This window comes from Phalacrocorax aristotelis, chromosome 1, assembly GCF_949628215.1.
Source record: "Phalacrocorax aristotelis chromosome 1, bGulAri2.1, whole genome shotgun sequence".
Classification (NCBI taxonomy): Eukaryota; Metazoa; Chordata; class Aves; order Suliformes; family Phalacrocoracidae; genus Phalacrocorax; species Phalacrocorax aristotelis.
In genome coordinates, this window is record NC_134276.1 from 133,264,377 (window position 1) to 133,288,958 (window position 24,582).

General features: G+C 41.6%; 3 protein-coding genes across 47 annotated transcripts in view; 1 reads left to right on the plus strand and 2 right to left on the minus strand.

Annotated features, from left to right (window-relative positions):
* The window catches only part of LOC142064237 (rap1 GTPase-activating protein 1-like), a 94,750-nt gene that overhangs the window by 64,938 nt on the left and 5,230 nt on the right, over nucleotides 1-24,582 (plus strand). For 32 of the 45 annotated variants that reach the window (XM_075109010.1, XM_075108915.1, XM_075108937.1 and 29 more), the window contains 4 exons: nucleotides 517-630; nucleotides 5,834-5,960; nucleotides 6,046-6,148; nucleotides 11,402-11,481. In XM_075109010.1, coding sequence (XP_074965111.1) covers nucleotides 517-630; nucleotides 5,834-5,960; nucleotides 6,046-6,148; nucleotides 11,402-11,481 — 424 coding nt within the window. Of the gene's footprint in view, nucleotides 1-516; nucleotides 631-967; nucleotides 1,015-3,802; nucleotides 4,598-5,833; nucleotides 5,961-6,045; nucleotides 6,149-11,401; nucleotides 11,482-11,635; nucleotides 14,300-24,582 lie in introns of those variants that run through there. The other 13 variants (XR_012663058.1, XR_012663062.1, XR_012663081.1 and 10 more) reach the window with 8 other exon arrangements.
* Nucleotides 1-24,582, minus strand: part of LOC142064168 (ephrin type-B receptor 5) — a 315,634-nt gene that overhangs the window by 15,908 nt on the left and 275,144 nt on the right. The window lies entirely within an intron of this gene.
* On the minus strand, nucleotides 14,699-23,288 carry GSTK1 (glutathione S-transferase kappa 1). The gene is made up of 8 exons (XM_075109671.1): nucleotides 23,067-23,288; nucleotides 22,317-22,398; nucleotides 21,426-21,554; nucleotides 20,981-21,081; nucleotides 20,526-20,561; nucleotides 17,686-17,802; nucleotides 16,356-16,449; nucleotides 14,699-15,044 (listed from the first exon to the last, which is right to left on the minus strand). Exons 1-8 carry the CDS (start codon nucleotides 23,130-23,132, stop codon nucleotides 14,995-14,997), a joined length of 675 nt encoding a protein of 224 aa, XP_074965772.1. The 5' UTR covers nucleotides 23,133-23,288; the 3' UTR covers nucleotides 14,699-14,994.

Consider the following 24,582-nt stretch of genomic DNA (forward strand, 5'->3'; position numbering starts at 1 on the left):
AACTCATCACTGAAGCCACAGAAAAAACCCCACCAACAAAAACCTCAGGTTTCCAATCCTTAATTAAACATACCCCACTTCTTGGTTACTAACACAGACAGCTTTCTTCAGAAATATCTTGACAAGTACTAGTAGCAATAAAACTATTGTAACCATCCTGAAATAGGGAAATTTGCTGAATCCTTTTTCTTTATGCAAAAAATATATAAGCTCTCTTATCAATCCTAAAGCTTCTTAAGACCAATGAAATGGTGAGGGTAGAAGAAAAAGTTAGACTTAAAGAACACTGAAATTAATTTAGGCTTTTATATAAATTCAAAATGAGCTTAAGGTTGGCCATTTCTGATAGATTGCCCTCAACAGGTCACATCTAAGGCATCTGCCCCTTTCAACACTACTGCATTTACTTCCCTTTCATGTGTATATGAGAGATCCAGCTTTATACTGTGGCTTGTAAGGAAGTGTTACAATAGATCTGGCCCTGGGGTATAGCTGGTTTCTCTTTTGTCCCAGCAGAGATACTACAGAGAGGATACAGAAGGTGCTGGACAGTCCAGGAACCTTCTTTGACCTGAAGTCTGATGGATCATCCAGTCCCAGCTCCCCAGAGTTCCCCAGCAGGAAGAGCAAGTGAGTTTAAAATAATTTTAATATTTGAAAGATGCTCACTTGTGTCTGGTATTGGCTTAAGTGTGGTGCATGTCTTGCTCTGTTGGAGGCTTTACTGAGACTGTCCACATCAGGCATTGCAGCATCTTACAAGTTAGATGTCTGGCCGTGGCACAGTATTCATAGCATGTGAGTAAGGAACTCGGCTTTCTTAAACAGCCAGCGAAGAAAGAATGGACCACCTAAAGGTGATTTTTGGCTAAATCTTTACTGTAATGTTAGCTTGCATCCAACAGGATACACAAAGCCCTTGCTGTCCAGTTATCCATGCTTACTTATCTATATGTTTCCTGTGTAGTTTGCTCTGGAGTGATTTTGGAGCTTCATGGAGAAGCTTGGACAAGGGTATGTTGGGCTGTACTCAAGTTCTTCCCCTTTTAAGCAGGATTCATGCCACTGTTCCCAGCCAGCGTGAAGTAGCTTGTCTTCAGGACTCCCAAAGTTTTACAGCAGGGTCTTGTGTTGCACCTGTTTTGTTGCTAAAGCACATCATACCACACCCAGTGTTCTCCTGCAAAACACTTCATGCAGTAGTCTGCAAAATGATTCTCCAGTTTCTGGTGGTCAAAACCTGGAAAAATGCACTTTCCTGGTAATGCAGCTTTGCTGTTGCTGAACTGTATTGTGCTGGGGTGTGATCCTATCTAGGATACTTCAGGACTTCATGGAAACCACACATTTACATTTCCAAGACTCCAGAGTAGCCTGTCTCTAAATCCAGGAAGTCAGCTGCCTTCCTGGAACAGCTTGCCACACCTGATTTTTTTTCATGAGAACTTGGATGAGACCTCTAGCAAAAAGGGCACTGAGTACTTTGTAGTAGGACATGTCCGTTTCTCAGAACTGGGGCTGCTGTAAGGAAGTTTCAGGAGGTGCCCTAGAGCCAGGCCTGTATGGTTGTAGTTGCTGCAGGTGCCAAGTCTGACAAGAAAGTGCCTTCCTTCTAACTAGACCCAATGCTTGTTAAGAATTACAGACTGGTGACTATCTGCAGTAATTCAGCGAACCAATTGTATGCATTAGGGCTGCCCAGAATTTTGTCACAGCCAATGTGCGGAGTTCTGGTAAGTATGTTTTTGTGATACTGTCACCGAAATCAGGAATAAAACTCCTTAACACCAATGTAGTATTAAGAAGCAGGCATTCTTTATTACGGTGCCGGATGCACAGGGGATAATTCCTCCTAGTGTGCGTGCTGCAAGTCGCGACAGACATAGCTTATATTGCTCAGTTATATACATATGCATTAGATTTCCTGGAATAGTTATACCTATTCATTCACAGTGTGTTGCAAGATGTGTCAGTTTCCACTGGTGCTCTGACTCTCATCTAGGTGCAGATGTCCTTAGTTCCCTTTATCTTGGTCTCATCTGGCATCTGCTGCTAGGTTGTTTGCATCCCTCCGGGATGTGCTGATCACACTTGCAAAAATTATGTCTTTGAGTCTTGCATGAGGCTCCTTACAACAGTGCTAGCTTTTGCCTTGAGTGTGTGTCCAAAATTTTGGTGGGGAGGAGGGTGGGAGCACAGTTAAGAGGTACAGACCACTTAAGATGCTAGCTCTGGCAGCCAAGGACAAGAGAGGACGCAGGACATGGAACTGCTGATTGGTCAGCAACCCCCATCTTCCAGTATTACCACATTATTCCACCTCCCCTTCCTCATCCTGCCTGGAAACCTGTTAGTGAATTACAAGTTCCTGGCTAGGCACATGTGAGGGACTCTTGCTCTGATTAGGTAGCTGAAGTAAACTTGCATAATGAGCAAGAATTCTGCCTAGTAAGAAAGCATCTCATAGCTCAGCTAGTCCTGGTTACCCTACTGTAGAATGTGTGCGTGTCCTGGAAAAAAATGAGGGAGCTTTCTTAACATCTCTTCCTGACTTCTACATTTGATTGCGAGCTTCCCCCATTCTCCACCTGAGGAGTTGAGCCAGCTGCAATGGCTGTTTCAAATTGATATCACATGCTTTCAGAGAACAAACACAGCATGGGATTTCACTAACGATACCTGCATGAATATTGTTTATGCATATGAGGCATGACCTGTATGATTTGGCAGTCTGTTTACTTCTGTCCCCATAATGCTCTCTATGCATCTTTTTCTAGTCACGGACTCAAAACCACTTGTAAGATAACCAGAAAAAGTCTTTTCACAGCTGTGGTGGTTTAGCCCATTCCTGGACAGTTTGTTTACGAGGTGGGATGTGGCATGGAGTTTTGCACAGTTGGTGATTAGCCAGAGGTAGAGTTGTGATTTCAGAGTTAGAGACCAGCCCATGTGCAGTCATCCCTTCTGCATCACATCTGGAACAGGGCATCAAGGATACATAATTCTACCGTGTAAAGCACAGCATTTTCACCAAGACAGTATGAGGACAGAATTGCAGGAACAGGCCAGGAGTGTAATTCTAACAGTCTGTCTCAGGGACAGTTCTACTGCAATAATCTATTTATTGTTCACTAATTGTGGAACCACAAATCAGGATCATGATATAGGCATATTTCTAATGCGAAAAGAGTTCCAGCTGCTTCTAGAGTAATTTACGCAGCCCATATCAAAAATGTTATCCATGGTAGTATGTCATCAATCCACTCCTGGTTCTTGCCAGGGAGTAGCATCACAGGAAATTTCTCTATCACAAAAATGTCCAGCATGTTGCTGCTTGTCTTTCATCATTTTGGATTTCAGACTTGAATGATCAAACTCTTCATCTATGTTCTACTAAACCCAACCTGGAAATAAATGCAAAGGGAACACATAAATAATATGTGTTCAAATCAGCACTTACTTTCTGCCCTCGCATGCTGATTTCCAACACAACCTTCTACAGTGATCAGCCTGCAGTCTATGAAACTGCATTTTTCACTTGGGCTACCAGTGTCCTCTCACCCACATGCAGGGACAATTGTCCTTAGTTTTTCTGCTCCGCCATCCATATAGCCTTCCAAATAATGCTTCTTCCCAAGGGACAGACTCAAGGAATGAACCCAGCCTAAGTAACCCGGTAGCAAAACTCCTCAGGATCAGATGGCTTTCTGGGTTGCATCTGAAAAATCAAGCACTGTACTGTATATGTCCAAATCCTAGGAAAAGTACATGGGTTTTTTGTGTGTGTGTTTTCCCTCCTCAGACACATCTGAGTGGGAACATCAAGCCAATCAGGAGTGGACCGGATGCTACTCAGTCATTGGTTACCTCACTGAAGATACTGGCAAGACTTTTGGGGTGAAATGAGAGTCCTGGCTAAGAGGAGCATGAACTTACTTAGAGGACCTCAAGGACTGTGGAGAGACAAGTGGCACCAAGTAATGCTCCACTGGCAGTTCCTGGGGCAGGAATCCTGGGAAAGGGAGATGGACATATAGCTCCTATTGGAGAATTTTGGTTCTATGCCCTTCCCATTGCCTGATCAGCAGCCACTGAACCAACCTCTACTAACGATTGGGGAAGGAGGCTACCTTGAGTGCCTCCCCTTCTCTTCCCCTGCCCTCAGATGAGAGAGAAGAGAACAGCTTGGCCTACAGAAGGCAAGAGCAGAAGAACATGTTTCCATCTCTGCCTCTAGTGCCTTTGGATGACATAGGTCAGGAAGTGCAGTGCAGAGAATGAGGATGGAGAAACCTGCTGAGGAAGGATGCTGAGAAGGAGATACTGTGTGGAAATCTAGGTCCCAGCTCACTTAAATTAATGTTATTGATTTGCTCTGTCAAGGGAGAAGCATGTTGGCCTTCATTTTCTCCAAAATATATTTCCTAATCTCCTGAGGAAATATCTTTGGCCTATATTGGCCTTATCATTACTGTTCTCCCTGTTGCATGCTGGCATGTGATATGCCTGGGACTTCAGGTTTCATTGCTGCTTGTAGGTCAAGACTGGCCACATTTTGCAGTGTTTCTGAAGGAATAAATATATTTAGTATGTTAAAGGTGTCTTATCTTTCTTGGCTCTCTTAGCTTTTTTGGGTTTCTTAAGAATTTTAAGCACTTCGTCTCTCTCTCATTGGCCGGTCTTTTGTGCAGGTAGTGAGTATTTCACCATAAATGTTATGCTTACATGCACAGTGCACCTTCTACCATGCAAGCATATCAGCCTCATGGACTGCTCTTTCTCCTAAATGACTGCAAGCAGTGGATCTCAAATTCTAAGCTGCAAGAAGCTGCCCTTAAGGGTTTTTCTTGATAGATACAAAACATGCATCAGACTACCTCAATGTCCATGACATTTGAGAGAGTGGCGGTCAAGTGACACAATACAGTTTACTTTGAATGAACCCTGTGTAATGACCCTGTGGGAGCTAAAAGTCTAGTAGGATGAACCTACAGGAGCCAGTCTACTGGCAACTTGGCACATGCAAAATCACCAGGATGGACATCCTGACCTAGGTATGTTCCTATATGTAAGCAGGAGGAGGGTTCTGACCTGTCTGTGTAAGAACTTGGCACTTGATCCTAATAGTTTGGCACTGAGACATCCTAAACTAATGCAGATCTCAGTAATTCATTTCTGCCTCCCCATTGCTTCCTTAAACTTTCTTAGTTAACCATTCTGTAATACAGGTTAATGTTTATATGCTTTCCTGACTCCTTCTGTTACAACTGTCCAGAAACACTGCAGTGACAGTTTATAAGCTCTATGACATTAAAAAAAATACGCTTTTATAGTCCCCTGGCATTTCAAATAAGACCAAACACAATAGGCTGAGAGTGGCTGTGGGAATGGGTGGCCTAGGCTGGGTAGTGACTTCCCTTAGTTTAACACCTCGTCATGTTGTGTTTAGGATCCTAAAATCTGTGATCTCCAAAATAAAGGCATCCTGATTTTAATGAATGTCTAGAGGTAAACACTGCTTAAATGCAGGTGGTTTGACTCATTCTGCTTTAAGACACTCCCGTCTGTGACTTAAAAATTCAGTTAGTCTTGTCCTTTCATACAGTTGTTCAGAACAGAAACAAGAAGTTGTGTTTCAACTAAATGAAGTAGCAACTAGAAATTAAGGAATGCAAGCCAGTTCACCTAAATTTTGTTCCTATGTGGAAAAAGTTCCTGTGAATGAATAATTTCTTTTTACTGTTTGACTGCTATATAATAAAGCTGCGTCACAAAAAGTGCAAGCCTGTGTGTAACAATAAGCATGATGATGTTGAATACTTGCATTTCACAGAATGCTCAGGAGTCAGGCTTCAGGATACTGTGTGATGCAGCCATTCTCATGTTCTTCATCCAGTGTAAGCAGTTGTTGCAGTGGTTTGAGGGAAAATGAAACATCAAAGGAAGAGGAGAATGACAGGGTGGGTGTATGATCTCTAGCAACCAGGATACCTTCCTGATTTTACCAAGTGCATTATTAAAACATGTCTTCTTTGCCCTCCCCAGGAGCTGATGTGCTCTCTTGAGGGCCCTCCAAAACAGGACTCAATGGTTCAGAGTATGTGGCTGGATGACAGTGACTGCACACCCAGTACTTCCAGCTCACCAGGTAAAAAAGAAAGAAAACCATAAAAAATCTCATCTTATCCTTCTAGAAGTGTATGTCAGGTTGAGCCACATTTGTTTGGCAAAATCTTTTGTATACTATACTTAAAATTTGAGAAGCATAGGTAGATGATAGGCTCAGAAAAATATGGAGACAAGCTAGCATGCAAACTGTAATGGCGAGAAAATGGGAAGGGGGAGTGTGTTTCAGTAGCATAAATAAATAGTGCTCTAGCTCTACGCACTGCAGAAGAAGTTACAGTAGATAGCAAAGAATGAATGTGTTTATGTGTTTCTGTGGAGAGGATGTATCTCAATGGTTGCTTTTCTGAATGCAGTGCCCCTTTATAAACTAGAGTTTGGATATGGAAATTACAGGAACAATGCTTCGTGAACAAAGCAGTATGCTCCTGAGGAGATGGGTAATCAGGTAGCTAACCTGCACTGAACTTTTTGACTGCTAAGGCTGGTCTCTTAGTGTAATCAACCACTTCAACTTTAATCAAGTACTAAAGGCAGCTTGGATCCATTCATGGTGCAAAGATTATTACAGTCATTATAAGTTTGCTTTAGTCCCATAGTAGGCAGAACTTTTTCAGTATCTGTTGTTGAGGTTGTATCGGCTGACCCGATCTCAGATCCTCTTTGCAGTTGTGTTTCACTGTTAAAATGAACCATTTTGTATTGAAGAGTTTCTTGTTGAACATCAAACAAAAGCTAAAATTATGAAAAATTTAAATCAGTTTCAGTCTGTTTTTGAGAATGAGGCTGAAGGGACTGTATAAAATTTTGGGAAAAGACTAATGATTGAAAAGACTAAGCTTTTGAGATTGGGAAGTCATTAGGAGCAGTGGAAGGCAAAACTCAACATTTGTTGCTAAAAGATTCTGGAATAGGAGCCGGTTGAGATGGTAGGAGATACTAGGGATTATTTGGATAGCAAGAAAGAGAATTGGTTGGAAGGAACAGTGAAACCTTTACAGGAACTGTGTGAAACAGGATTGTTGAAAAAGATTACAAGGATCAGAAAGTGGAGCCAATTTACTCTGAAGAGAGAGTCTCAATCTCTGCAGCAGCCCATCAAGAGTGGCCTTCGGATCCCTGCTTAAAATTGTCTGTATCTTAGCAACAGCAATGAAGATGGCATACTGTGAGATGTTCTGCAGAGATCTCTGTTCTGTGAGATGTTCTGGAAGATTTCTCCACTTCTGTAGAACAACTGACAGCATGAGTGCTTGTACACTTAGAGGCACAAGAGAACCCAAGGGGCTGGTACTGAAACTCTGGAAGAAGAGGGAAAACAAGTGGAGTTATTGATCATGCAGAGGAAGAAAAGAGCCATGCTGTGTGCTATAATTAGGAAGTGGGGTGCTATATACTGAGCCTGTCTGTCCTGAAGGAGAGACATAAAGGTGTTAAATGTGGTGATATTGAAAAGCAACATGTCAGGAACCTTCATACCAGAAGATAGCTAATGAGCTGCTATTAAGAAGCAGAAGTTGGGAATAAGCTGCTGTAGATCCTTGTGGTGAAGGCTAGGAAGAAAGAGTGCAGTGTCATCAGCTCAGAATAAGAGTGATAAATACTATAAGGCCAGGAGGTCCAAAACCATGAAATTGTGTCTTTTTGAAGGAATCTGGAAATTACATCATAAACGCAACAGCTGCTTTGTGCCTGGTGGTGTGAGGGTTTTCACTGTATCACCATAGCATTGTCAAGCTACTGTTTCCACAGGTCGGGGATTATTCTGAGCAGGCCACAGCTCCCCTCAGAAAATATCTGAGCTTTATTCACTCCTGTTGCCTTTGAGGCACTGCACTGAAGCCAAGCAGGTGTGAAAGATGGTTCCGTGTCAAAAATGAACAGCTTGTGTTTACTTGTGATGAGAAATACTAATGGGGGCAGAAAATTAGTGTAAATGCAAACTAGTTTGCTTTGCTTGAGTGTTAGAAATTGTCTATTGTCATCAAGAAAAAGATTTCACATTCCTTTTGACCTTGTGGGTAACTGCAGCTCCCCTTGCCCTCCATTTATCCAAGAACACTCTCAGGCACAGACATAGCCTTGAGAAAAGAAGGCTTAGAGGGGATCTCATGAAAATGTACCAGTACTTAAGGGGTAGCTACAAAGAAGATGGAGACTCCCTTTTTACAAGGTGTCACATGGAGAGGGTAAGGGTGAATGGACACAAGTTGCTCTTGAGGAGATTCCGACTGGACACAAGAGGAAAATTTTTCACAGTGAGGACAGTCGACCATTGGAACAGTCTCCCCAGGGAAGTGGCTGACTTGGCCACGTTGGACACCTTTAAGAGTAGTCTGGACAGGGTGCTGGGCCATCTTGTCTAGACTGTGCTCTTCCTAGAAATGTTGGACTAGTTGATCCCTGAGGTCCCCTCCAATCTGTCATTCTGTGATAGTGCAGTGCTGTTTTTAACAGTGCTCTTATGACTCCCCTGCCACAGCCCATAGTTTAATCCAAGCGTGATCTTTCCACAAATCCACTTATGATGCCCATCTACCTGTGTTATGTAAAGCCCAGTGGAAGTGGTGCACTATAAACATTTATTATATTGCCTTGGGTTCTCTCTCCTTTTATCCCTTTACTCACTTGAGCAACATTTTCTTTCCTGTGTTCTTTTTCTTGCCAGAAAATCCCACTGGATCGTAGAGCTGTAGCTGAGCTATGGAAGTTCAGATCCAAGTGCTAGGTTGATAGTACAGGCCCAACTTGCTCTGAGCTCCCAGCTCAGAGGAGAAGCTTGGGGAAAAACTGCTGACTCAATATACTTTCCACTAGAAGAGTGCTAGGTTATTTAGACTAGTTGTTCTCCTTTTGTTATGGATATTAGAAGTAGGGATGCTTTCCAGTGGCCTCTGCTGCTCTTCCTAGATAGTTTCTCTATCTGCTGACTCCTTGTTGTCCCGCAGGTACATACATCATTAATATACATCACTGAGAATAATCATTACAGAGGATGTGATGTGAAGTTCAACATAATTTTTAGGTTTTATACACTCCATTTTCAATGGCAGTAATCTGACACTGTCACTGCAAAACTTTCACTGTGGTTTCTCAGTACCTTGGTGTGGTAAGACAGCTGCATCCTGCAGGAGTGGTGGGTTTTTTTTGCTGTACCATATCTACTCCTATATCTTCAGTGCAGAAATTTTTAAAAAAACCAAAGCAGTATATAAAGGCACACCAATAAACGTGCAGGTGTGTATAGAGATTTATGCCAGGAGAGCTATGGTTAAAAGGGATAGACATAGTGGATACTTTTCTGACTAGTTGAAATCAACTCACCCAATCAGGAGACTGTAGAGATGTCTTGAGTGCCATTGCTGATTGCAGTAAGAAAGCCTGATGATGTGACAATCCACACCATTTAGAATGTGTTTGGGGTAATAGATGAGGGAGCAGGGAAGAAGGAAATAAAAGGTTACGTGTGTATGTGAGGTACATGAGGTAGCAGAGCTGAGCCTGCATTTTCTAAGCACAAAGTGAAATCTTACACTTAGGAATTTCAGAGACTGAAATTTTACTTTCTAGAAATTCTGACAGTTCTTGAGCTAGAAAAGGACAGGATTAAGAGCAATTTGTTGTGCTGAAAAAATTAGGAAAAAACCACAGGGATGATATATTTATTTTCATTTTTGCAAACACTAAAAAGTCTTCTGGTTATGTAGTACACCAATCCAAAAAGAAGACTAATTACCAAAAGATCAAGTGTGGCAATACATGTTAATATTCCTAGACAGAATTACATTTAAATGAGCATTGGTAATTTGGGTTAATCGATGCAGTGGGGAAGAACTGTAATTATCCATAACCAAGCATAACAAACTGGAGAAATGCTAGAGTTATGCTAAACTGAAAGCAAAGAAAACACCTTGGGACACAGAGGGGCATCCAGGTGTTTTAGTTTTGCCCTTTAGTGAGCTATACAATAACGGTTCAGTCACAGTTAATGTACTGTGCAAAATCAGACTGAACTGATGTTTTTTAATGATGAAACCGAAGACATTTTGGATGCCCACTGTAATTCTTGTTCTTGTGCTGAATGACTCTAGAATTCCTAACCCATGTACACATTGTTGGATTCTCCAATTTGCCATTCAGATTGAGAGAGCAAATTTACAGAAAAGAAAAAAAAAAATGACAGTAGTCTGTGGTCATTATGCTACCAGAGCTAGATAAAGACATAGAGAACTGCCTTTGCCAAGACTGATATTTTCTGAGTTGGCTTTAAAGCACCAACATGTCTCTCATGCAGTGTGTATCACATGAGGCAGAGGTGACTTCCCCCCTAGCCTCAAAGGTCAGGATGTAAATCCAGCTATAACCCTCCCTAACGCTTCTAGGTTAGTTAATATGCATAGTTGTTTTAGATGTGTTTTTATTCAGCTACTTGGTCTATGAGTCCCTAGCTACAAACATACATCATAATTAAATTTCAAAGTACTGGAGCTGGGATATATACAAAACGGATAAGGATTCTGGTACTGCAAATTTCTGTTGTTTAAAGCCAGTTTAGACAAATGGCAGTGACTTACCAGTTTTGTTTTTAAACCTCAGTTTTAAATTACATCATGAAACTGGGAAAGGGGGTAGTTTGCTTTAAACTGCTGAAACACAGTTGCATCTCATCTGTTCCCTAGAAAATACTGGATGATCATCTGTAGTTCAAGAAGGAAAAAATGTTCCTGCAAAGAACATCTTGACATACCATCTTATTGCAGGAATCCCTCATTAGCTGAATTTTACAGCTTTCTTAACTTTCCTGATTGAATGGTGGATAGGTATAATATCATAGTCTATCATCTCCTCCTTCTGCCCCCTTAGCACATTCCACACTGACACCAACTCTTTAATTCAAACTCTTTATTTTCCTCTGATTCAAAGAGGTATAATACAGATTTACTGTTGTAATACAGCTATGTATAAACTCCCAGAAACTATGCTATTTATGAAATTATATTTAATAATTTTAAACTATTCTAAGCGCCCAGGATGGAGGTTGAACTAAGAATACATCGTTAATAATTTAAATGAAAGCCAAGTAGACACTTCCCAAGCTGGAATGAGAAGTAGGTCAAGATGACATTAGTCAAGTTGGGTGTAGATACATTCCTTTCACTCTTACCTGTGGATGAGCCACAGGTCTGTGAAAAGTTTGGGGTAAAACCAGCTATGTGTGCAGCTCCTGGGATACCCTCTTGATTTCTTTATTGTTCTGTGCTTGGTTCCATTCTAGGAAGCAGGTTGCTTCCTTCCAGCAGTGTTGCTGGCTCCACTGGAAAAGGCAGCAAAGCAGATGCTCAGCACCATAATCCAGTAAGTGCTTTAATAAAATGTTTCATTTTCACTTGCATGGAGATAAGGATGGGAGAAAAAAAGAATTAATTTAGGAGGCTTTGCTTGCTAAGGGTTGAAAGGACAATAAGTAGGTGCTTGCAGGGGAAGGTTAAAGAACTGCCTTGTTCTGTAGGCCTCCATTTTGGGCTGCGTGTGAGGTCACCATTGGAGGACTGCCTTGGTGCACACGAGGTGAGGAGCACAGGTGACGGGCATGGAGCACCACCGCAGGCTGGTGGTTCAGGGCGGAGGTACACCCCTGGGCCATCCCTGGCCTCACTGAAAGAGTGTAGCAAGTACTGCATGGCTCCACAGTAAATAGAGCTAATTCTATACTTTCTTCCCCTTCCATGGCCAGCTAACTCTGGCCTGTTTAATCTACTTAGGCTCTGCCTTGGTTGCCTGCTCCCTCTCAGGGAACAACATTTCCCATTGAAATGCTCTGCCCTAATCTATGCTCAGTTTTATTCTTTTTCTTTCATTGTTCCATTTCCTTTGCTCAGCCACCTAGCTTTCTCTGCACCTATCCTCTGCTTCCTATGGTTTTGTTGTTTTACTGAACCACTTTTGCTTGTTTTGTGACTTTGTGCCTATCTCTATACTTGCTTGTTTGCTTTCAGCCTAGCATTGGTAGGATGTACTTTTCCATGCCAGTTTCACAGCTTTTCCAGGCAGAGGAAGTAGGACTGGATGTCCTGGTGAGGTCTGTAATAGAGCAAAGGGGAACACTACTCTGAGTTTGTTCCCTAGAGTTCATAGTCCAGTTTTGCCTGTGTTGCTGAGTGTCTCTCTTTCAGCTCAAAGTCCATTTCCTTGCCCCAGTATCTTCTCTGGCTTGACAGTTAAACAGCATGCTACCTTGAAAGTGATGTGGATGTGAGGTGCTCAAAACTAGTCTGATAAGGAGTAGTAGTCTCATCTTTATGGAAGGAAATTATTTCAGCTATTCCTAAATAGCTGGCTGTTCTTGTTACTGCTTAGCATCTACCCCCATGCCTGGTAAAAAGACACAACAGTTTATATCATCAATGTTTTTTCATGTAATGCTCAACTTTTAGCTGCGCTGCCACTGGTGGTATTCAGAGCAGTCAGATAAACAGTTCAACTCCACGTGGTGGTGGCCATTGGTGTTGCAGCAGACTGACAGACAGAAGATCAGAAAGGGAAGTTAGGTAAAAAAAGCTGATAATCAGCACTGAGACTACTTAAATGCACCCTATGCCAAAGATAAGTACTGAGAATGACAGCATAGCTGCCAGCCAGTATTTACTGGGGTAATCACCAGAGTGTCTGCCAAGAGCTTGTGCTTACAATCAGGTCTCTAATGCAGGAGTAAGGTTGCCTAAGCAAGAGGCAGAACTTCCTCAAAGCTCAGCTCCCAAACAGGCAACTTTTGCTTGAAGTAGATATAGTCAGAATTGCAACAGTATGTGTACTCAGAGATAAATGCAAAGGCGGTAGCCGCTTACTAGCCGTTAGCACAGGCAATAAGCAATGTAAGGAAAATGCTGAGTTTAGATTTTCCTTATCTCAGTAGTGTTTAAGTACTATTATAGTACCTAAAGCTTTGAGCATTTCATTTCCACTGCTTTCAAGTAGATCTAAGGGCCTTTCAGGTAATTTAGGGAAATACATAGCAGCCTGTAAGATCCCATCTCATTTGGTCCATCTGCCAAATCAACAATGTTATGTCACAAGGCTGTTTTTTTTAAGTCAAGCTGGTTCAAAGGGAGAGTTTCATGAGACCTGGCTTTCACCATGAGATTATTTCAAGATGTTCCTTGCATTCTCCCCACCTTCCCACCAGAGTTCATTACCTCCTATTTTACCCAGTTGAGACAGCACTGTCTATGTCAGTGGCTCCAGGTTGCTGGGGTGATCTGGCTTAAAGTGATGTTTCAGTCCTTCAATTTTTATCACAACCTCACAATCAGTTTGATAGCACAAATTGGAGAATAGCAAATTTCAGGGGGAAGCGGTAAAAAATTTAACGTGTCTTCAGGGGACTCAGAAAACCTATGGCGTGCACATACGTAACTTCACTGTCATTCTAACCCCTAAATGAATGCAGCCACTTACATCTCAGGAAGATTTCCTTAAATTCCAGGCTGGATTTGCCCAAAGACTAATGGGTGCACTGGTGGAAAGGAGGAAGGAGTTCTCAAATTATAGGATATTTCCTGAAGAGCTGAAAGAGGTGCAAGAAATAAAAATTGCCGATGGGGGGAACAAATGATACTCCCACAACACTGACAGCTGTAAGAACATGAAGGGTACAGATTTTTTTCTGATTTGTTCCAGGATTTGCTGTTCAAATGAACAAACATGAATATGCTTTACCTTAAAGTTCAGAAAGAGACAAAACAGAATTCCAGCTGCTGCTAGTTCTTCTGCTTCCTTCGGTGATGTGTCAGAGACAGCCAGGAATCGTTGAGAAATCAAGCCTCACACAGATCAAATTAATTTGAGTGTGTTATTCCAATTCAGCCAACACAGGGCCAGGTTCAAACTATTTCAGTGTGAAATTTCTAACTGCTGTAATCCAAGATGAGAGTGAAAAATGAAGTGTTTTGGTTTTGATTTTATTGTTTGTGTACCTTCCCCTCTGCAGGCTATATGATGGGAAGTCCCTCATAGCCATATCCAAATCACCTTTGGATAGGCAGCAATTAGGCCATCCTTGAGGAAGCAAAACACCGTCTGGTTCAGTTACCAACTCAAGTTACTCTGGTATTCACCATTGTTCTCCAAAGACATTACTGTAAAACTGGCATTAATAAAAAACCCCTGCAAGGTCTGGAGTTGGTGCCTGAGAAATCATGGGTGTGGTGGTCTCCTCAAATGTCAGCCATTGCAGAGCAAGGTGTATAAAATACTGTCCAGGAGGTGGGCAGTTCCTTTTGAAATACTTGATTCGTTCCCCAGATTTTCCTATGGGCTTGAATTGTGTCTCTGTCTTTGCTCTTCTCTCTCATGTCCCCTCCAATTGCCATGCTGCAGAGTAAAGGAAGCATGAATACCTTGTCCTGTGCTTCTAGTGTCTATGTAGTATCTTGGAGAATGTGGCCAGCTTCTCTTAGGCTGTGTATGTGTGTGTTTCTAAAGGACAAGCAGGAAGATACGAGAAATCCAGAGACTGCGGTCCCATAACAACAATTCAATCCTCATGCTTTTAGGGTAAGAGAAAGACAACTAATCAGGAAATAAGAATGTTTAATTTGCAAGGAGTTAAATATTTAATGTTTAATCTTTAATGTTAATCATTAATTTGTTGAAAGAAAAAAAGCACATTTGTATTGGTAAAGACCTCACCAGACTGGTAATACTGACAAACCTTGAACTTCTTCGTAATTACAGATGAGACTGAGCTGTAAAGTTAGCTGTTAGGGATGAGAAAGCCATCTCTCCATAAAATTGGATACATTCAGATAATCACTGAGGACTGAACACATACATACATATTTTCACTCTCATATATTTCTCCAGGACTTTTCACATCCTGGGGCTTGGAACTGATGGAACTGGTCCCAGCCATTTTTCACCTGCAAGACAAAGCAGCACAAAAGAGAAAGTTAAAATTTAATACATAGAAGTGATTGGGCAGTCACATTTCTGCAGTAGGATGACTGTTCCTACTCCTCTTTTCAAGGGTAACTACTTGTGATGGAATACAGATTTATATCTTGCTTGGCATGCTTTAGCCAGCTCCATAAATCCTTCACTCTTCTAGTCACAACTGAAGCTATACAGAAGAATTATTTCCCTCTGTCACAGATGAGAGATTCTGCAGGTCTGTGGCACTTCCCATGAGGGTGAAGCCAGTTCTTTTTAGGACTCCTTTTTTGCGGGGCTGAGGGTAAGGAAGGAAAAGAGGATGGAAGGCTGGGGAGTCAGAGAAACAAAAGGAAAATCTGTTGAAGTCCTTGGAGTTGAGACTAGAAACCAGACCATAACACTCCTATTAGGATTAGTGACTATCATAGTGGGTGTTGGGTATTCATCTTCCTCACTTACTTTCATCAAGAATATTTTTATAGAATCAGAAACCCATGCAGAAAAAAAAAGAAAGTAAACCCCCCAAAATTCCCATCTGTTTAAGCCTATGACTAATTTTAATTTCATTAAGATTTTCTGCTGAAATTCTTTAACAGATGCATCAGAGCTAATTATGTGCATAATTCTTTCTAGTGACAAACTCTCACAGGTGCCAAATCTGGAGATCAATAGTCAAATGCCCTCTAACTCACGTAAAAGCAAGTGACTGAGTTTTATTAGTTAGCACAACCTATTCCAACTCTCTTTAAAAATTTAAAGTTCATATTCTATTAATAGAAAAAGGAAAAGAACGATGGTTAATATATGAATTTCTGTTAAAAGTGTAGTTAGGCAATTACAAGTTATGGATTGCGGAGCTGTGATAATGTGCTTTTTATTAAGAAGGAACAGATATGAAATGAAAATGTTAAAACTACAAAAAAACAAAGTAGTATCAGCCATAGTCTTAATCTTAGCCAAGACTTAATGCCCAGGACCAAAAGGTTAAATATGAACATTTTGAAAACTAAAGAGTTTCAGTAGTAATTTGAGAATGGCACATGGAGCACAAAGCCTTGGAACATACTAAGAGAGGATGGAGAACACAAGTTACTTCTAGTTTGGAAAAGGACTACATCTTTGGTCACACTAACTCTACTGAAATATATTCCAGTCAGCAGTTTCATCCAATGAGAATGATACCCAACATCATTCAACACCTGAAAGGTCTTAAGAGTGTTTTATTTAGCTGTGTTACATATTTCATTAAAAGAGGGTGAAGGCACAAAACCAAAAGCAGTGTTATTAGGTACACTCACCTATAATGCTGCCTAGCAGCTCTAAACGATCAGAGCCAAAAAAGAGATGAGGTTCCCCATTACAGTGTGCCACAACAGCAGGCATCCCAAATGCCTATTGACACCGTGGAGATGAAACAGAGAATGTTATAACGATAGAAATTTTTGTAGATGCATGATCAATCTTCAGGAATAAAAAGCAAAAACTTAGACTTTTTCCTCCCCTTCTTTTTACCTTCTTCATTCTTAAAGATGAGTCTAATGGAGCCATGAGAAAGTAGGGGACTCTCCAGAGCCTGTATGCCCCTTTTGAAGGAGCAAAAAAAACCACCTGATAAATCTACAGTTTTATGTCAAGTAGTGATAAATGGTATCTCTTAGTACTGGTCCTGTAGCTCCCCATCCTTACTGTCCAGCTGGAATGAGCTGAATAGGTCAACCTTGGTCTCCCAGATGACAATGAGATAAACTGCCAACAACAGTGGGCTTTCACATGTTCAAAAAGCAAAGGCCACCTAAGAGAGATGGTCTATCTAGTGCTTTCTAATCATCACCCTCACTGTTCCTTGCTTCCCAGTATTCTTAATAGGGAAAGAATGCATAGCTGTGATCCACAAGAATCACAGACTAGGATCCACCAGGCTGGAGAGCAGCTCTGTGGAAAGGGACCTGGGGGTCCTGGTGGACAGAAACCTCAAGATGAGTGAACAGTGTGCTGCTGCAGCCAAGAAGGCCAATAGGATGCTGGGTTGCATCAATAACGGCATCGCCAGCAGAGACAAAGAAGTCATTATCCCACTCTACTCAGCGCTTGTCAGGCCACACCTGGAGTACTGTGTACAGTTCTGGTCCCCACTATACAAAAAGGATGTGGACAGGCTGGAAGGGGTCCAGAGAATGGCCACCAAGACGATCAAAGGACTGGGAAGCCTGCCATATGAGGATAGGCTGGGAGAACTGGGCTTGTTCAGCCTTGAGAAAAGGAGGCTTAGAGGAGATCTCATGACAATGTACCAGTACTTAAGGGGTAGCTACAAAGAAGATGGAGACTCCCTTTTTACAAGGAGTCCCATGGAGAGGACAAGGGGGAATGGACACAAGTTGCTCTTGGGGAGATTCCGATTGGACACAAGAGGAAAATTTTTCACAGTGAGAATAGTCAACCATTGGAACAGTCTCCCCAGGGAAGTGGTTGACTCAACCACATTGGACACTTTAAGATTCGGCTGGACAGGGTGCTGGGCCATCTTGTCTAGACTGTGCTCTTCCTAGAAAGGTTGGACTAGATGATCCCTGAGGTCCCTTCCAACCTGTGATTCTATGATGCCAAATGGCATAGGAAGTATCTCACCCCATATTTTATTGCTTCCTCTGTTGTCTCTTTCAGTCGATTCTTCACTGCAGGGGATGAAATCATTTCAAGTAGCTTCTGGGCGAGCTCTGACGATAGCCCAGCCTGTCCAGCAACCTGAGAAAAGATGATATAGTTAAGAGTACTCTAATACTAAATATTCTAATTCCTACTATGGTTAAACTGATTTAATATTCAGTACTATCACCCAAGGTCTATCGCCAAAAAAACTGCAAAATACCCTTGAAGCACTTCTTGCACAACTGTCTTGCTGTATTCCCAACCCATTCATCATTTATCAACTCTCAGATACAGAGTAGAAGGGATATTTTAAATTTCCAAGCCCCATATCTGCACATTTTTCCAGGAGTTCCTAAACAGAAAAAAAAACCAGGAAAAAACAGAGAAATACTAAATTTAACCTCTGATCCAATCACTTATCTGATAAATTGCCAAGAAAAAAAAAATGTTGTTCTGAAAATCTTACTGTACAAACCTGTCAAGATAAAAACAGTTTGTATGACAAATGTGGCCACATGGGATCTGTAAGTGATACTGCATGGAAAAGACTAAGTCACAGAGGTTAGACAGTTGCTAGTGTTAGTGCTTAGTGTTTTTACCTCCTCTGTGCCTCCGCCACACAGGAATGAGATAAAGTGGCCAAAGGTAAAGGTCCAATGTTTATTGAGTAACGTTGAAGTTACAAGTACCTATTTTAATAAAACACTTAAAAAAAAAAAATTAACTTCCATGCCATCTACCTGAAAGACATGCCCTTTTTTTCTTTAAAAAAAAATAAATGCTTACAGTATTGCACATGGACCAGTAATCCTGCACATGCAGGTGTTAATGACTTTTTCTTTCTTTCAATCACTTTTTCATTTGGCATCCATATTTTCTTGTACCTTCTCCTACTTCCACATCAGGGAGATTAGGAGCTCCCATTCACTCTGAACAGGAGATAAGTGTAGCACTGGAGTAAAACAAAATGCTGTGTATGCTCAGTAGCCACAATGTTTAGACTGCAATATTTACAGAGACGTAGTATCTGGTCCTCCCCATGTTAAGGCAGAAGAAGTATTTAAGTGGACTGGGGCATGGTTCAAAGACTATATACATTGCTTCTATAGTAATTTATGTGATGTTACTGCTGACTAAAAGAAGTAAAAAAAATACTAAGGAACTGTATCAAGTAAACAACATTCCATTTTTCTAACTAACTGAGGTGTAAAGCAAATTCACCTACAAGGACTCAGATGAAAGGGCCATGACCCCTCACCAACCTTTGGATGGTGTATTTCCAGAAGAGAAGAAAGTCTAGTACTTACTGTAGGGGTGAATGAAGACAGTCACAAGCAGACCGGGAGATGCCTTATTCTCTGCCTTGCTGAACATAGGGGTATACTCATAGACTGCCAAACAGTGACTAAATTACAGAGATCTTTTTGAGTATGAAGTTTTGCATGTCCTTGCTTTATTTAAATAATGATGGATTCAGAGACTATGTGAGGACTTTCTGTATATATTTATGTACTGGTTCTGGCTGGGATGGAGTTAATTTTCACAGCAGCTCCTATGGTTCTGTGTTTTATATCTGTGACCAAAATAATGCTAAATTGTAACAAAACACTAATGTTTTAGCTGTTGTTAAAGGGTGTTTGCACAGTGTCAAGGCCTTCTCTGTTTCCCTGCCCCCCACCCAGGTGAATAGATTGGGGGTGCACAAGAGGTTGAGAGAGGACACAACAAGGCAGATGACCCAAACTAACCAAAGAGATATACCATGTCATATGACATCATGCTCAGCAATAAGAAGTGACGAGAGGGTTTAGGGAGGTTAGCTGCCTTTTGCTTGGGAACTGGCTGGGCATTAGTCCACCTGTGGGAGATGGTGAGTGATTGCCTTTGTTTTGTTTCTCCTTCCAATTCTCCTTTGCTTATTAAGCAATTTTATCTCGACCCACACGTTTTCTTGCTTTTATTCTTCTCCTCTTCCCCTGTTCCACTGGGCAGTGGGTGGAAGTGAGCAAGCGCCTGTTAGTGCTTAGCTGCCTACCAGGGTTAATGGACCACAGTTGAATTATATCCTTCAAATCTTGCCTCTTGAAAAGGCAAAATGGAAACCTTTGCTGAAATTCTGGTAAAAAAGGTACACTAAGATGAAGCTGAAGTGCAAGGACTAGACTTCGGGGAAACAGAAAGACTGCAAGTTTCAGGCTTCAGATAGGGATGTTGGATAGGAGAGACTAGTGATGGACAATTCCTCTCTTCATATTCCAAGAACTTAAAAAAAATAATGTAGAAATTAGAGCCCTTAAAGAGGATCTCATGGTATACTATCCCAGCTGCCATTACAGCTTTTACTGTAATAAACAAAATCTAAACAGCAGAAGAAAATACATCAAAGGATGTATTTCTAAGCATGTAAAAGGGCAGTACAGCACTGAACTTAATAGTAAAGCCTGGCTCCATCACTCCAAGGAAAGTCAACTTCCCCAAAGTGTTGCATTTCACCTGAAGATTTCATATAGCAGCAAAACCTCAATACATTCTGGAGATACTGTTCACACTTTCACTACTGTTAATAAAACAGTATTAACAGATAATTCATTGTCCATGCTGGGTATCTCGCCAAATGAATTAACCAAGAAGGAGATTCAGGTTCTGATTGTCATTCGAAGCATTCCAAACAAGCTGCTAGGGAAATTAAATCCACTTTTTTCTATCTGAAAATTTTCAGAACTTTTGAATAAGCTGTGTTCATGTCTATTACTGATCTGAGCCATCAATAAGAATCTGTATCAGAAATGCAGAAGCACCAACAAAAAGGAGACACTTACAGCCAATATATTCTCCGGCTGACTGATATCTTCATGCTGGCAAAAGAATAAAATAAGTGATTCAGTACTTAAGAACAAAAGCTGAGCTCTGGTTTTGAAAGCAAGTTTTCTAAGAAAACAGAAGTAAAAGCAGTACTAGTTGCTGGAGAAATTTCCTCAGGAAAAGTTTTAAGTCACCTAATCTAGGAATGTATTAAGTGCTTTCTGATATGAACTACTGATCCACTCAGCCCATAAGACTCACCATACATACCTAAAAGAAGGCAAATTAAGCTGACTATAAGCTCGTTCTTTTCTTGTAATGGCTCCTGAACCACTATGACCTTAAGTTTCCTGCTATAACCTTTCATTAGAAGATACTTCCTTTCTCTTGCTTGAATTGCACATATGAACGAAGTGGGACAGGAATGGTGACAGAGAAAGGGATCAAGAAGTTGGCTTCATAAAATACTGACCTGTGACCAAAAACGTATCCAGAACTCCCTAGATAAGGGTTCCAAGTATCGTGGTTGTGTCATATCAATGGCTGTGATAAAGCGCATGGCCCCAAGACTGCCTGGGATTAGTGGGGAGACAGAGAAACATATTGAAACAAGGCACAGGATTAGGAACAGGTATGGCCTGCATAAATGCTACCTAAGAACAGTATGATCTCCTCTGTAACAGTTCGCAAACAGTAAAGCTTATGTTGATTCACAGTACCTTCCATGCCAGTATCATTCACAAGCATATTTCTCTGAAAGTTCCTTTAATGTTTAAAAACACACATACTTTATATTGCTCACAGATACAGGAAGAGGCTGTGAACATAGAATGAATCTTCACCTTTACTGTTGGGGAGAACTTGAACCAGGAGCGGTAGAGTTGAAAGATATCAGCTAAGCTAAGTCTTGTACTTACTTGTACTAAGGATACGTGGGAAGTCATCTTCTGAAATTTGTACAGGCACTTGGTAGTATTTTGCCATCCTTTTTACATCCTTCAGCATGTATTCTGCACGCTTTGGCAACATTGCTGGGGGCTTGTTACCTTACAGAAAAAGTTCTGCTGAGATTTTCAAATGTATTATAATAACACTGGACAAAACAAAACTGGACAAATTAGACCTCATCCATACATGTGCCTAAGGAAGCGTATAATTTCATATTGGCTTACTGAAACATACACAGCTTTTCCAAAGATAACGCTAGGATTGAAACATGATTTATTTTGGTTTTGCACAGATCAACCCTTTAAGTTAGCAGAAGCAGTTGTAAACCAAGGTACAAATGTCCTAGCAGGGATTTATATTGATTCACACAGATGACTTTAAAGCTAATGCATGGGTAAACAAATGTAGAGACTTGTTAATCTCATGATTTATGAATTAAAAGTCTCAGTGATTAACTTGTTCCAGTAAGGCCACAAGTACTGTTTTGTGGCATATTTGGATCCTTCACGCATATTACAAACTGCAAGTGTTCCACAAATGAATTCTAGTTTGAATTCAACAGAAAACTTCTAGGAAAACGTTCCGTATCAAGTTATTATTATCCTGTTATAGAACTGACGAACTTTGGCAGACTGTATATGCCACAAACAGTGTCTGTGTAGTTGCACAGCATGAAATTTCTTGTGGCTGATTTTGTAGTCACTACTGAGCTCCATAATCCTATAATTAATTTGTTATTGATACCAAGACTTAGTCTAAAGCTGGCTCTGTGGGTCTGCACTCACTAAGTGCTTTCCCACTAGTATCCTACTAGTAAAGAAGGTATTTCCCTACAGAGCTAATCTCCCCATATTGCCTACCAGTTGCTTGCATTATGCCACCAAGGAAAGCTGGACGAAAGCGTAGATCAATATTCCAGATGTGCTGGTACCGGCACAGCACCTGCAACATAAAAAAGTACTGATGGATTAACAGTCAGGAGATATCTATAGAGCTTAGTGTAGCTAGGAAATAAGCTATGGCATTACATAGACACTGCAGATAAATCCTTTTCTATTATATTAGATATAGTCCTAAAAGCCTTTTCTGGATGCTGCCAGAGAACTCTGATCTCAGAAAATATAAAAGGACTGCATTTGTATTATGACTATATTAGTATAAGCAGGGGTAAATAAGGAAAAGATCTAGCTCATGAGTGGACACTTGCACTTGTTAAATATCGAAACTATCCCTAAAGCAAAATGTTCAGCAGTAACTCTCAAATATGCATAGGCCATGCTGCCATTTGGCTGAGACACGCTTCCTCAGCGTCCCTGGGTTTCAACACGTGAGGAGGAAATCGAAATAACCCTCACAAGCGAGATAAAAATAAAACCAAAACGTAAGGTGGGAAGGGTGCTGCCTACACCAGGGTGGGAAGGCACGTGACTCGGCCGGACGAGCTGCCCTTCACCCGCCTTCTGCAGAAAAGGCCGCGGCGGGAGCGACCGCCCGGGACCGGCCGATCCCGTGCCAGCAGCCGCAGCGGGCCGCGGGCAGAGAGGCCTGGGCCGCGGGCGAACGGCGGGGCGCCCCGGGAACGGCCTCCCTCCATCTCCCCTCTTCCTCACCTCAAACCCCAGCCAGGAGTACGGGGACACCACATCGTAGAAGAGCTCCACCAGTGTCCGTCCCATTCTAGACCCGTCACGTCCCGCAGCCGTTACCCAGTGCGCCCCAGCAGCAGCGGCACCACCCCGGGGCGGGCAGGGGGCGGTGGCGGTGCGCGTTCCCGCCTCTGTCGCCGTAGTCCCCGCTCGTCCGGTCTCGCCCCTTCTCTGTGTCCTTCCCCATGCCCGTGCGTGCCCTGGCGTGACCGGGGCCTGGTCCCAGCTGTGAGGTGTCCTTTGCTGTCTCTCCTTTGAAGCTCAGCTCGGGAGGAAGAGGAGGGGTGAGCGCGGGAGCCGGGAGGGAGCCTGTGCCCTTGGCCATGGCGAGGCAGGAGGAGAGAAGGCACCCGAGGAGGGAAGCCGGGAGCTGACTCAGCGGAGCAGGCCGGCATGCTTTCCCGGGAGCACGGCTTCCCTGCCGGAGTCTGCGGAGGGTAGGTAAAACTGAAAAAAGCAAAAAATTTCCCCAGAAAGCTAATCAGTTGGTGTAACAAATTGAAGTTCTTACTAGCTGGGAAATTCATACTCATGAACCATTTTTTCTAAGTACACTGGCATTTTAAGATTATTCATATGTTACAATTAAAGCACAGAAACAATTACTGTCCTTCCTTTTTTGTATTATCCTTTTCTTTGTATTATGTTAGACACACCAGTCAAATAATCTGCAAGTCTCTTTCTGTCTCCTTTAATGATACTTAAAAATCTTGTCAAGTATATTTCAATATCACATTGAAGCATATAGCACGTGGTGGCAAAATATTATCTTGCTACTTCCCATCCCCTTAATATATTCAGTGAGTTCATTTCACTGTTTTAAACGTGGCTGATGTACATGAGTAACAGCACAAAGTCAACTCTTCCAAAACCATACAGCCTCTGCTAATCCCATCATCTCTTTCCTCAGGTCACTCCTCATGTTCAGAGACAATCAGGCCATAGTGAAGTGGATTTCATCTTTCATGCTGCCTGATCTGGAAATGCAGTATATTTGCTTACCACCTTCTTCTACCATTGAGTATTTGCTCTTTGAAGTAACTGATGTATATCAACAGTCTCAGCTTTTGGTCTTTCCTTTGTCCCTTATATGAATGAACAACACTGAACATGCTGGGCTAAATTCAGCTCTTGGATAGACATCTCCCACTGGGTTTTATAGGCTTCCAAGCACTCAAAAGCTCTGAAAGCAGGCCCATTCCTCTTCAGAAGTTAAAACATGAATGTGTCTAACTGTGGTTGCTTACAAACTTGTTTTATTTAAATAAGATGTTCATTATAGTAGAACTGTTTGTCTTTATATTTAGCATGTTTAATCTATGAAACCATGTTGATTGATCATTATATTTCTACCCTTGGAAAGGAAATGTGCTGTTTCACATGTTGTGAAATGACATGGTAAGCATGGGCTAACATTAACAGCTATACATATTTTCTAAATGATTTTCAGTACTTCAGAGAATTTCATCCACTTGACTTG